The sequence below is a fragment of the Rhinopithecus roxellana genome, chromosome 20, assembly GCF_007565055.1.
Source record: "Rhinopithecus roxellana isolate Shanxi Qingling chromosome 20, ASM756505v1, whole genome shotgun sequence".
In the NCBI taxonomy this organism is placed as follows: Eukaryota; Metazoa; Chordata; class Mammalia; order Primates; family Cercopithecidae; genus Rhinopithecus; species Rhinopithecus roxellana.
Window position 1 is genome coordinate 13772797 of NC_044568.1, and position 13357 is coordinate 13786153.

At 38.1% G+C, this 13357-nt stretch overlaps 1 protein-coding gene across 2 annotated transcripts in view; it reads left to right on the forward strand.

The window, feature by feature from the left end:
* The window catches only part of RBL2 (RB transcriptional corepressor like 2), a 60372-nt gene that overhangs the window by 42685 nt on the left and 4330 nt on the right, over nucleotides 1–13357 (forward strand). For both annotated transcript variants that reach the window (XM_030924517.1, XM_030924516.1), the window contains exons 18-22: nucleotides 2294–2365; nucleotides 3025–3130; nucleotides 3710–3915; nucleotides 4778–4942; nucleotides 13074–13245. In XM_030924517.1, the coding sequence (XP_030780377.1) occupies nucleotides 2294–2365; nucleotides 3025–3130; nucleotides 3710–3915; nucleotides 4778–4942; nucleotides 13074–13244 (720 nt within the window). In that variant the 3' untranslated portion in view covers nucleotide 13245. The remainder of the gene's footprint in view (nucleotides 1–2293; nucleotides 2366–3024; nucleotides 3131–3709; nucleotides 3916–4777; nucleotides 4943–13073; nucleotides 13246–13357) is intronic.

The window sequence follows — 13357 nt, forward strand, 5'->3', positions numbered from 1 at the left end:
GTATTTGTATTTTTTAATCTAAAATGTCTCCTGTAGATAAAATACATTTGGATTTCTTTTGCCTTTTGACTATGTATATAATTGGATTTATATCTGCCATTTTACTTTTTGTTTTCATGTCTTTCCCTTTGCCTTTTCAGCTTTGCTTTTGCATTAGGGTCAATATTTTCTAAAGTAGCATTTTCATGTCAGGTTTCTTTCATTGTGTGTGTTCATTGTGTGTGTATGTGTGTGTGTGTGTGTGTGTGTGTAGTGGTTGCCCTAGGGCTTCCCATATATATCTTATCAAAAATCAGCTTCAAATTATACTAATTTAATTGCAGTGATATAGAAGTGTTCACTGTTTCGTTACACATATTACATCCATAAATGTACAACTCCACCAGTACATTGTTATAATTATTGATATAATTTTATGACTTCTAAAGTAGCAGAAAGGAAAGCAGTGTAAGCGTGTATTTAAAACTTTTGCTATAGTAACCTTATTAATAATTTCTGGTTTTCTTTCTTTCTTTTTTAAGACAGAGTCTCGCTTTGTTGCCCAGGCTAGAGTGCAGTGGTGCAAACTCAACTCACTGCAACCTCTGCCTCCCGGGCTCAAATGATCCTTCCCGCCTCAGCCTCCCATGTAGCTGGGCCTATAGGGTGCAGGCGTGTGCCACCATGCCCGGCTGATTTTTGTATTTTTTTGTAAAGAGGGGGTTTCGCCATGTTGCCCAGGCTGGTGTCGAACTCCTGGCCTCAAGCAGTTCACTTGCCTCAGCCTCCCAAAATGTTGGGATTACAGGTGTAGCCACTACACCCAGCCTACTTCTATTGCTGTTATTCATTCCTGTGTATGTGAGTTGCCATCTGGAGTAATTTCCTTTGCCCAATATGGCTTTGCTCCTGCCTACGTCCTTTGTACTGGTTTTGGCAAATATATTACATTTTTATATGTTACAGATACATTATACATTTATTTTATACAACTGGTTTTTTAATCAGTTAAGAAAGGAGAAAAAATTGCATTTATACTCTATTTATGATTACATAATTATCTTTACCAGTGCTCTTGGCTTTCTTCACGTATAGTATTGTCCAGGGGCATTTGCTTTTTTGGCTTGAAGAATTTTGTGTAGTGTTTCTTGTAAGGGGTTTTGCTAGCACCAAATTCTGTTTTTGTTTATCTGAGAGTACATTTATTTCACCTTCATTTCTGAAAGATAACTTGCAAAAATTGTGAATATTGATATTTCACAGATAAAAATCTTGAGTAACTTTTTAATAATGGATTCTTAGCTTAATATTTATTCTTTCATCACTGAATGTTATTCCACTGCCTCTTGGCCTCTGTAGTTTCTGATTAGAAGTCAAACTTTATTTTATTGGGGTTTCCCTGTAACTGAAAAGTTATTTTTCTCTTGACGCTTTCAATATTTTCTCTTTCTTCGGCTTTGAGCATTTTTACTATGATATACCTGGTTATAGATGAGTTTATCCTACTTGCAAGTCACTGAATGTCCTGGATATGTAATTTAATAAATTTGGGAAGTTTTCAGTATTTCTTTGAACATTTTTTTCTGCTTCTTTCTCTCCTCTCCTGATTCTCCCATTACACTTATGTTGATTTCCTTAATGCTGTGCCACATTTCTCTGAGGCTGTTTATTTTTCTTCATTCTTTCTCTGCTCTCAGATCACACAATCTCTTCATGTTTCCTTTTGTTTTTTTTGCTACTTCAAATCTATTTTCCCTAGCTTCTAGTGACTTTTTCATTTCAGTTACTGTAATTTTCTACTCCAAGTCTTTTTTTTGAGACAGAGTCTTGCTCTGTCGCCCAGACTCTACAGTGGCTCAATCTCAGCTCACTGCAACCTCCGTCTCCCGGGTTCAAGTGATTCTCCTGTCTCAGTCTCCCTAGTAGCTGGGATTACAGGCACATGCCACCATGCCTGGCTAATGTTTGTATTTTTAGTAGATACTGGGTTTCACCATGATGGCCAGGCTGGTCTTGAACTCCTGACTTCAAGTGATCCACCCTCCTCGGCCTCCCAAAGTGCTGGGATTACAGGTGTGAACCACCGCAACCGACCTCTAAGTCTTGATTCACATATTATTATTATTGAATTTTAATAGAAATTCTTGAATCGATGTATCTTCATTTGCTATATGCCTTTAATACCATTTCCAGAGACTTGAAATAGCTTTTATATAATTTTCACCCCTTTTACTGGGCAGCAGGTTCACACAGCTCCTCACACTATTATGGTAGAAATTGCTGTATCTCTCAGAGCACTCTTATTGTTTGCCAGGTCACAAAAGAAGATAAGTCCTTCCAGAACATTATGCGTTGTTATAGGACTCAGCCACAGGCCCGGAGCCAGGTAACTACATTTTCTCTATGGGCTGAAAATAACGCTTAAAGTCTGTGATGAATACAAAAAATTAACCATAGTTGACTCTGTGGCCTTTTTTTCCAAGATAAACACCTGGGACTCTACTTAAGGGAAATTTCTGCTTTAATCTTCTTTATTCTTGATGTCACATGTTGATTAAGTTCTCTTTTCCTCAGAAGGCAACAATGTTAAATATTTGATTGCCTTCTTAATTCAGAAAAATCACAAGATAGATAGGAATTAAGAAGTTACTTGGTTTCTATGTCACCATTCTGGTTTAGTAAACATACTATACGTTTAACCAAGAGAATGTCACATGGAAATCTAAAACCCACTTTGTCTTTATTACCATTTGTCTCTGAGAGGCAAATTGGCCAGATCTGTGTATCTGACTTAGAATGACTTGACTTTATGGTTGGGTGCTGTTACCGTGGCGTGGTACTGCAAGTAGTACTTGGCATGTGAAGCTAGATGGGCTCTGATTGAATCTTGGATCTGTTATAATTTGAGTTATGTTTCTTAACCTCTTCTGAGGACAACTATTGCTACATAGATTATTGTGAAAAGTAACATATGTCAAGGTCCTATCACCAAGGGTGTGCTCAACAAATACTAGTTTACATCTCCTTCTCATTGTTTCTCTAAAGGTGTATAGAAGTGTTTTGATAAAAGGGAAAAGAAAAAGAAGAAATTCCGGCAGCAGTGACAGCAGAAGCCATCAGAATTCTCCAACAGAACTAAACAAAGATAGAAGTAAGTGGGATCTTTGTGAACTACAAGACAAAATTAGGAGCTTTTCTTACTTTTTAGGACTTGAAGTAACTAACCATTACTAAATGAAATAACTATAGAAACTATGAAAGTGTGTAAGCAAAGGGTTTAATGGATCAGTAAACCAAATTCTGGGTGGCAAAATTGTCCATTCCATAGCTTTGGGGCACATATTCTATAACATTTTTCTCCAGGAGAATTAGAGCTTTCAGTGAGGAATCTGCTTGCCTCAGTTCCAGAAAGGTCTGACATGTCAGTTGGAGCCATGCTATGGAAATACCATCCCCTACCTGTTGGTTTGTCCTAAGGCCTTAGGTCCTAGAAAACTTGGTGTAACTTATTAATGGACACTACTCAGAAAGCCCTTGCTATGGTTATGGCATAGGGATATCAAGTTAAAATCCTAGCTGAGCTTTGCTTTTTGGTGTGAAGAACAGAGTGCCTATTCACTGTTATTAGCAAGTAATGCAGGTAGCTGTTTCCTTTCTCCTACTTTTTAAAAATTAAAACAATCTATACTAGCAGCTTTTGTATTGACACCCTGTGTTCTCCTGGCTGCAGCCAGTAGAGACTCCAGTCCAGTCATGAGGTCAAGCAGCACCTTGCCAGTTCCACAGCCCAGCAGTGCTCCTCCCACACCTACTCGCCTCACAGGTGCCAACAGTGATATGGAAGAAGAAGAGAGGGGAGACCTCATTCAGTTCTACAACAACATCTACATCAAACAGATTAAGACATTTGCCATGAAGTACTCCCAGGCAAATGTAGTAAGTATGACAAGGATCATTTCATGCTTTTTTCATGAGTATTGAGGAATTATTTATGATTTATATATGGACCATTCACCTAGTCCATATATAAACTAGTTTTGGCCAGGCGTGGTGGCTAACACCTGTAATCCCAGCACTTTGGGAGGCTGAGGCGGCCAGATCACTTGAGGTCAGGAGTTCGAGACCAGCCTGGCCAACGTGGTAAATAAAACTCAGTCTCTACTAAAAATACAAAAATGAGCCAGGCATGTGAAACACATGTGTAATCCCAGCTACTCTGGGGGCTGAGGCAGGAGAATTGTTTGAACATGGGAGATAGAGGTTGCAGTGAGCTGAGATTGCGCCACTGCACTCCAGCCTGGGCGACAGAACGAGACTCCATCTCTTAAATAAATAAGCTAGTTTTACAAATAATTCTATTAAGTAAAACTGAGGAGGTCTGTAATTTACCTAACCAACATAAGTTCTGTTGTTAATCCTTAAACAAGAATAAGATTGTATTTGGAGTCCCTACAAAGTATAGTAGTACAAGAGACAGGCTACATGGGTTCAAATTGTCTAGTACTTAACAGTAGTGGTAACCTTGCAAATCATTAAATTTTCTCCGTACCTTGTTTCCTCATATATAAAATGGGAATATAACTAGTTCTTAGCATATGGAGTTGTAAGGATGAAATGACATAATGTATAAAAATTGCTTAAAATAATAACTGGCACAAATTAAGCACTTAAGGTTTGCTATTACAATGTTTTTCTTTAGGTTACATTATTGCTAATATATCACTATCATTCTCAATAAAAATACCTCATTGTAAATTTCTTTTCTTAGAATTACTGATTTTTTTTTTTTTTTTAACAGATGGATGCTCCTCCACTCTCTCCCTATCCATTTGTAAGAACAGGCTCCCCTCGCCGAATACAGTTGTCTCAAAATCATCCTGTCTACATTTCCCCACATAAAAATGAAACAATGCTTTCTCCTCGAGAAAAGATTTTCTATTACTTCAGCAACAGTCCTTCAAAGGTGAGCCTAACATCAATCTTGGCCTTTACTAACCCCAAAATGCTTCAGATGCTAGAAAGAGGGTTTGTGCTAAGCCTAGGCACTCATTAGAGTGATGAGAGCTACCAGGGAGCAGTGATCAGTCAGTTCCCATGCAGCAAAACCCAGGATTGGTTTTTTTTTTTTTTTTTTTTTTTTGCCTTTTTTGAGGGTGGAATTTGAGAGTTGGAAACAGGGTAAGGGATTTGGATTTCTTTTTATCCCCTCTATTTATACATTTTGAACATTTTGCTATAAACCTGAAGTTTGTGTTTATCCCATTTGTAACAATTTTCCATATGTGTTAGGGAAATAAATTTTGGATTCCTTACCAAAGGCCTGTTTCTGGGACAGGCAGTGTCCTCTGGACTCTGGCTAAGGGGAGAAGTTGACATTTTGGACATTGCAGTGCAATAGTCATATTAGCACAGATGTATGTGGCAACAGCCGCCTCATTCTAAGAAGGGGAAGGAAGCTTGAGTCAGGCCTTAATGTTGAAAAGTCAGGGAGCTGCTGAGGTATGGAAGGGCATTCAGTAGGAAGCAGGTAAGGGGAAGAAAACAGTATCCTTGAGGCAGACAGTGATCCAAAGCTCGAATACAGGTATCATGCTGTGTTAGCGAGTGGAACTGGATTGTGAAGGCCCTTACATGATGAGATTTGTATTGATAAAGGTTGCTTAGAGGCTGGGCGTGGTGGCTTACACCTGTAATTCCAGCACTTTGGGAGGCCACTGTGGGCAGATCACCTGAGGTCAGGAGTTTAAGACGAGCCTAGTCAACACGGTGAAACCTCATCTCTATTAAAAATACAAAAATATAAGCTGGGCATCGTGGCATGCGCCTGTAATCCCAGCTACTCGGGAGGGTGACGCAGGAAAATTGCTTGAACCCGGGAGGTAGAGGTTGCAATGAGCCAAGATCGCACCATTGCACTCCAGCCTGAGTGACAAGAGCGAAACTCTGTCTCAAAAAAAAAAAAAGATTGCTTAGAAATACACACACATATATAGGGCCTGAACTCTTCAAAAATAAAGGTATCATGAGAAAATGGTAGAGGATGGGGAAGGGTATCATAGAGGAGACTAGGGAGACATGACACCCAAATGCAATGCATGATTTTTGATCCTGCATAGGAAAACACTGCTATAAAGGACATTTTGAGGAAAAACTGAATGTGGCCCTCAGTGTGTGTTTTTTTTTTTAAGTTTCTTTGGTGTTGATGATGCCTAGTAGATTATGTAGGAGATGGTGCTGCAACTATTCAGAGGTAAAGTGACTCAGTGTCTGCAGCTTACTTTCAAACGGGTTGGTTGCAATATATTTAGGTAGGGAGTGACAAACAACTCTCAGACATTAATGATTGATAAGTGGGTGCTCAATGTACTATTTTTCCAACTCTTTGTAGGCTTGAAATCTTTTAAAAAGTTGAGGAAAACATTCCGGGTACAGGGCCTCATGTCTGTAATCCCAACATTTTAGCTGGCTGGGGTGGGAAGATTGCTTGAGGCCAGGAGTTGGAGACCAGCTCAGGCAACATAGCAAGACCCCATCCCTACAACAAATAAAAATTAGCTGAGCATGGTGCCATGCACCTGTAATCTTAGGTACCCAGAAGGCTGAGCCCAAGAGTTCAAGGCTGCAGTGAGCTATGGTCATGCCACCACACTCCAGCCTGGGCGATAAAGTGAGAAACCCTGTCTCTTTGGGGAAAAAAAAAAAAAAAAGTTGAGGAAAACAAGTAAACAAGAACAGCAAAAATCTGTTAGAAAATGTAATAATGGGCCGGGCATGGTGGCTCATGCCTGTGATCCCAGCACTTTGGGAGGCCACAGTGGGCTGATCACCTGAGGTCAGGAGTTCAAGATGAGCCTAGTCAACATGGTGAAACCCCATCTCTACTAAAAATACAAAAATAAGCCAGGCATGGTGGCGGACACCTGTAATCCCAGCTACTCAGAAGGCTGAGGTGGGAGAATTGCTTGAATCCCGGAGGCAGTTTGCAGTCAGCTGAGATCTTGCCATTGCACTCCAGCCTGGGGGACAAGAGCAAGACTCCGTCTCCAAAGAAAAACAGAAAATGTAATAATGGAGAAACTTTTCCTATCATAGTAAAAACAAAAAAAGGGTGTAAAGGTGACACATGCTTTGGAATAAATTTATAACTTTTGAAAACTGGAATAAATGAAGAGATACCAATGTTTCTGAATAAGAAGACCAAATATTTAAAAGATATACTTTCTCCGTTACATAGGCTTAGTCTAATTCCAGTGATATTCCTAGTAGGACTGGTTATGAAACATGGAAACATAAATTGGCAGTAACAGCGCCAAAAAGCAACTGGAGTTGGAGGAAATGATTCTGATGGCTTAAATTAGACTCTCATCCTGAAATCAATAAATTCTTTTTTTTTTTTTTGAGACAGAGTCTCGCTCGTCGCCCAGGCTGGAGGGCAGTGGTGCAATCTTGGCTCACTGCAAGCTCCGCCTCCCAGGTTCACGCCATTCTCCTGCCTCAGCCTCCCTTCCTGAGTAGCTGGGACTACAGGTGCCCGCCACCGTGCCCGGCTAATTTTTTGTATTTTTATAGAGACAGGGTTTCACCTTGTTAGCCAGGATGGTCTCAATCTCCTGACCTCGTGATCCGCCCGCCTGAGCCTCCCAAAGTGCTGGGATTACAGGTGTAAGCCGCCATGCCCGGCCTGTAACCTATAAATTCTAAATGGATTACAGAGTTAAATGGAAAAAAAAACAGAATAAACAAAGCAGATGAATTGGAATCATAATACTCAAAAGGTGTCTTAAAAAGGAGGAAAAAAGGAACATACAGGAAAACAGCATTTAAATGTAAATGGTCTAATAAATGTACCAATTAAAAGTTAGAATTTATCTGATTGGACAAAAAAGCAGGACCAAACTGTATGTTGTTCGTAAGTTATCTACTTTAAATATAAAAATGTGTATTCATGAATGGAATATTACTTGGCAATAAAAAGGATGAAGTACTGATACACGCTAAAATATGAATGGACCTTGAAAACACTGTTAAGTGAAAGAAGTCAGTCACAAAAGAATACATATTTTATGATTCCATTTATATGAGTTGTCCAGAATAGGCAAATATCTAGAAGCAGAAAGAAGATTCATGGTTGCCAAGGGTTGTGGGGAATAGAGTTTCTGCTTATGGACAAGAAGTTTCTTTCTGGGGTGATGAAATAATTCAAAAATAGAATGTGGTGATAGCTACTCTGGGAACATACTAAAAGCCATGGAGCTGTACACTTCAAATTGTTGTATAATACAGTGTAAGAATTATATCTCAATAAAGCTGGAAGGGTGGAAAAGGTTATACCATGCTACCATTCATCAAAAGAAAGTTGGAGTGGCTGTATTAGTATCAGAGAAAGTAGATTTCAGAGCAAAAAATATTATCAGTGACAAAGTGGGTTGTTTCCTATTATAAAGAGGACATATAACCCTAAATAGAAAAAAAAAAAAAAATGATAGTCAAGAGATTTCAGCATAATTGGTATAACAAATAGAGAAAATCAGTAAGGATACAGAAGATGTAGCATTATCAATCAACTGACTGCCATTTATAGAACACTATCAAGTGCAGAGAGAACATTTACCAACATAGACTGCATTCTGGACCATAAAACAAGTCTTGATAAATGTTAAAGGGTTGAAATACTGTGTTTCACTGATCACAATGGCATTAAATCAGAAATCAGTAAGAGAAAAGATACCTGGAAAATCCCCCAATTCTTGGAAACTAAATTATATATTTCTATTGGTCAAAGAAAGCACAAGAGAAATTAGAAAATATTTTGAACTAAATGACAATGAAAACCCAAAATATTAAAATTTGTGGGATGTAGCTAAAACAGTGCTGAGAGAGAAATACATAGCACTGAATACCTGTTAGAAAAGAAAAAAGGTCTCAAATTAGTGACCTAAGATTTCAGCTTAAGAAAGCAGAAAAAGTGTAGGACTCACTGAAATGGAAAACTGGAAAGTAGAGAAAAACCAAGGCAAACAAAAGCTAGGTTTTTTGGGGGCCGAGTGCCATGTCTCATGCCTGTAATCTCAGCACTTCGGGAGGCTGAGGCGGGTGGACTGCTTGAGTTCGAGACCAGCCTGGGCAACATAGCAAGAACTTGTCTTGGGCTGGGGGAGAAGCCAGGTGTGTGAGGTGTGCCTATAGTCCCAGCAACTCGGGAGGCTGAGGTGGGAGGGTCGCTAGAGCCTGGACAGTCAAGGCTGTAGTGAGCTGTGATGGCCCCCCTGCACTCCATTCTGGGCAACAGAGTGAGACCCTGTTTCAAAAAAAATTTTAAAGAACAACTTAATGCCAATAAATGTGACAATGCGCATGAAATAGACAAATTCTTGAAAGACATAAACTAATAAAACTCAAGTAGTAGTAGTCTCAATAGCCCCTGTATCTACTAAATAAATTAATTTGTGGTTTAAAAACCTCCTGTCAGAAAACTGTAGGCCCAGATGGCTTCAATGGTAAATGCTACCAAACATTTAAGGAAGAAATATGCCAATTCTATAGAAACTCTTACAAAAAGTGAAGGTGATAAATCATCGTAGTGTTTGAAGGAAAAGCATCTGACAAAATCCAACATTCATTAATGTAAAATCTCTCAAGGAACTTCCTCAGCTTGGTAAACATTTACCAAAAGCACCTACAGATATCATACTTAATGGTAAAAGACTCAATGCCTTGCCCCTATAATCAGGAACAAGGCAACAATGTCCACTCTCACTACCCCTATTCAACATTGTAACTGGGGGTCCTAGCATGTGCAATAAGACAAGAGAAAGAAGCCATACAGCCTGGATTGCCTACATAGAAAAATCACAAAGAATCCACAAAAAGCTACTGGAACTAATAAGGGAGGTTATGTGATCAATATACAAAAATCAAATGTATTTCTGTATACTAGCAGTGAACAATCAGAAGTAAAATAAAAAATTGAATACCGTAACATTAAAAAATTACTTAGGGGTATGATAAAAACTATGCAAGACATGTATCCTGAAAACTATAAAAGCTTGGTGAGAGAAATTAAAGCCTGAGAAAATAGAGAAGTGTGTTCATGACACTGAATGAAAATGATACCTTATTTTCCAATTCATGGAAAATAGCGGTTTTCTCCCAATTTCAAACCAATTTCAGTCAAAATCCAGATTTATATAAAAAACTGATTCTAAAATTTGTAATTTACAAGGCAAAGGAACTCGAATAGCTAAAATAACTCAAAGTTGGAGGATTCACACTAATTACGAAGCTAGACAAAATATCTGTGTTATAATACCACAGTAATCAAGACAGTAGTGTTGGTGGAAGTATAGACACAGAGATCAATAGAACAGAACAGAGTCCAGAAACAGACAACACGTATATGGTAAACTGATTTTCAACAAAGGTGCAAAGGCAATTTGATAGAGAAAGCATAGCCTTTTCAACAGATGGTGCTGGAACCACTGGATATGCATTTAACAAAATAATAGTAAACTTGTTCCCATGCCCTACACCATACACAATAACTAAAAATGAACCACAGACATAAATGTAAAATCTCAAACTACAAAAACTCTAGAAGAAAACAGAAAATCTTGGTGAACATGTTTTATGGGAAAATTTTATATACAACATCAAAAGCACAATCCACAAAATACTGTTAAAATGGATTTTATCAAAACGAGTAATTTCTGCTCTTTGAGACACTGTTAAGAGAATTAAAAAACCAGCCATAGACTATTAGAAAATCCGTACACATTCCATATCTGATGAAGCATTTGTTTATCTACAATTTCTAAAGAATTCTCAAAATTCAGTAGGAAAACCACCAAATGTAAAAGTGGGCAAAAGATTTGAACACACTTTACCCATTACATGCCTGTTAGAATGGCTAAAATCTAAAAAGTGACAAATCCTAAGTTCTGGCAACAATGTGGAGCAATTTTACATATTGGTGGTGTGAACGCAAAATGGCATCACCACTGTGGAAAGTTGTTTCTTAAACATGCCATTATCGTACAACCAGCAATCTCATTCCTAGGTATTTACATAAATGAAATGGAAGCTTATGTTTACACAAAATCATGTACATGACTGTTTATAATGACGTTCTTCCTAACTGCCAAAAAATGGGAAACAACCCAAACGTCCTTCAGCTGGTGAATGCATATAAATAAGCTTGTGGTGCATCCAGACAATCGACTGCTACTTTGCAATAAAAAGGAACTGATACATTCAAAGTAGATAAATCTCAAATGCATCAATGCTTAAGTGAAAGACACTAGATTCAGTAGGCTACTTATGATTCCATTTCTGTGACATTCGGGAAAAGGCAAAACCACTGGACAAGAACATCAGTGGTGGTTTGGGATAGGCGGACAAGGGAGTATGAGGGAATTTTTCAGAGGAAAAGAACAGTTTTATACGACTGTAGGTATTTCTAGCACAGAATCGGGAGTCTGTGCAGTAAAATTATAGTGATTATTAGACTGTTGGCTGGAGAAAGATTTGTCATCTTGACTTAACAGGTGATAGCTGAAACTTAGGGGGAGAATATTACAAAGCAAGAAGTAGCTTATGTCTAGAACCAACCTATAATGTAGTAACATTTATACTACCATGAGAAAATAATTATCAACTACTATACAAGATCAGTTAAGATGAAGACTGATCATTAGTGATACCTGACAGAGCAGTGTCAGTGCATTGGTATGACCTGTTGAAAAATAAATTATGGTAGCACTGCTTATACACAAATTAACAATGTATAAACAGTGTAAGAAATATTCAAGCAAATGGGAGACTGCAGAGATAGCAAATGCAGACCAGACTGTTAGGAAGGCAGAAAAGGGGCTAGAAGAGAAAGAGTTGAAGGAAAGCTTTCTTCAGATACTTAAGATTTTGTGGCCAGGTGCAGTGGCTCATGCCTGTTACCCCAACACATTAGGAGGCCAGAGCAAGAAGATTGCTTGAGCCCAAGAATTCAAGACCAGCTTGGGCAACATAGTGCAACCCCATTTCTATTGTTAATTAAAAAAAAAAAAAAAGAAAACCACTTGTGAGGGTACATCTGTTGATAATAAAGAACACTGATTTTCATTAAAACCCCCAAAACGTTTTAAAGAATAAAAATAACAAGTGTCATGATAAAATATGTCTGGGATTTGTTTAAAATAATCTGAGGAATGGAAGTGAATGAAAGTATAAATCAAACATGCTGGCCAAACATGCTGAAGTAGAGGAATAGGTATGTGAGGATGCATTATGCTTCTTCTCTACTTTTGTATGTTTACAATTTCCTGTAATATATGTCTGTGAATTTGCTTAGTATGCTTTCCGTAAGCAAACATGGATGAAGCAGCATATGAAAAAGAATTTTAACCAACAAACTACCAGAAAATAATGTGACAGATGACTTTTAGAGGCTTTGGAGAAACTGAATGGTAAAGGCACTGTACAGCCAGTTTTTCTGGTATTCTGGCAGTGTCTTTCTCAACTGCAGCTCCTCATCTGAGCCACTGTCCAGAAAATAATTGAGTAACTTTCCTCAATTGTCCCAAGGATAATATATAGCTAACTAGTATCATTCTCGATTTTACTAATTTATTACCTACAATGGATACCTTAGGGAATTAAGGCCTACTTTTCTAGTGAAATCCCAGTTGAGAATGGCTGCTAAAAACTAACATTAGACTGAAAAAAAGAGAGTATTGTATAAAATCGTACTTTAAAAAAGAGAAAAAGATGTGTCTAAGTGACTATCGGATAGCAACGTAATGTTCCATAATTGTAAAAAAATCACAAATTTGTGAACTCACAAATTACAGAAATGTATAGGTCAAAAGTACCTGTGGAAAAGCTTGTTAAAAATAGAACTACTTAGCCCCTTCTCAAATAGCCATCAGCCTCAGCCAGCTGAAAAGGAAAGTTGGCAGGTTATGTAACTTAGTATTTGTTTTCTCTGTAGATATGTTCAAACTCTTCCAGATAAATTGCTTAACTCATTTGAGATTCTTTGACTTAATACTGGGCTGGGTGCATTTGCATTTTAAAATTTTTGTATCTTTTTCCTACCATAGAGACTGAGAGAAATTAATAGTATGATACGCACAGGAGAAACTCCAACTAAAAAGAGAGGAATTATTTTGGAAGATGGAAGTGAATCACCTGCAAAAAGAATTTGCCCAGAAAATCATTCTGCCTTATTACGCCGTCTCCAAGATGTAGCTAATGACCGTGGTTCCCACTGAGGTTAGTCTCTTGTATTGGAATTCTTTTCACAACATGTTTAGCCGCATCCTTTAATGCATCTAGATTATGGAGCTTTTTCCCTTAATCCAGCTGATCAGTTACAGCCTGTTAG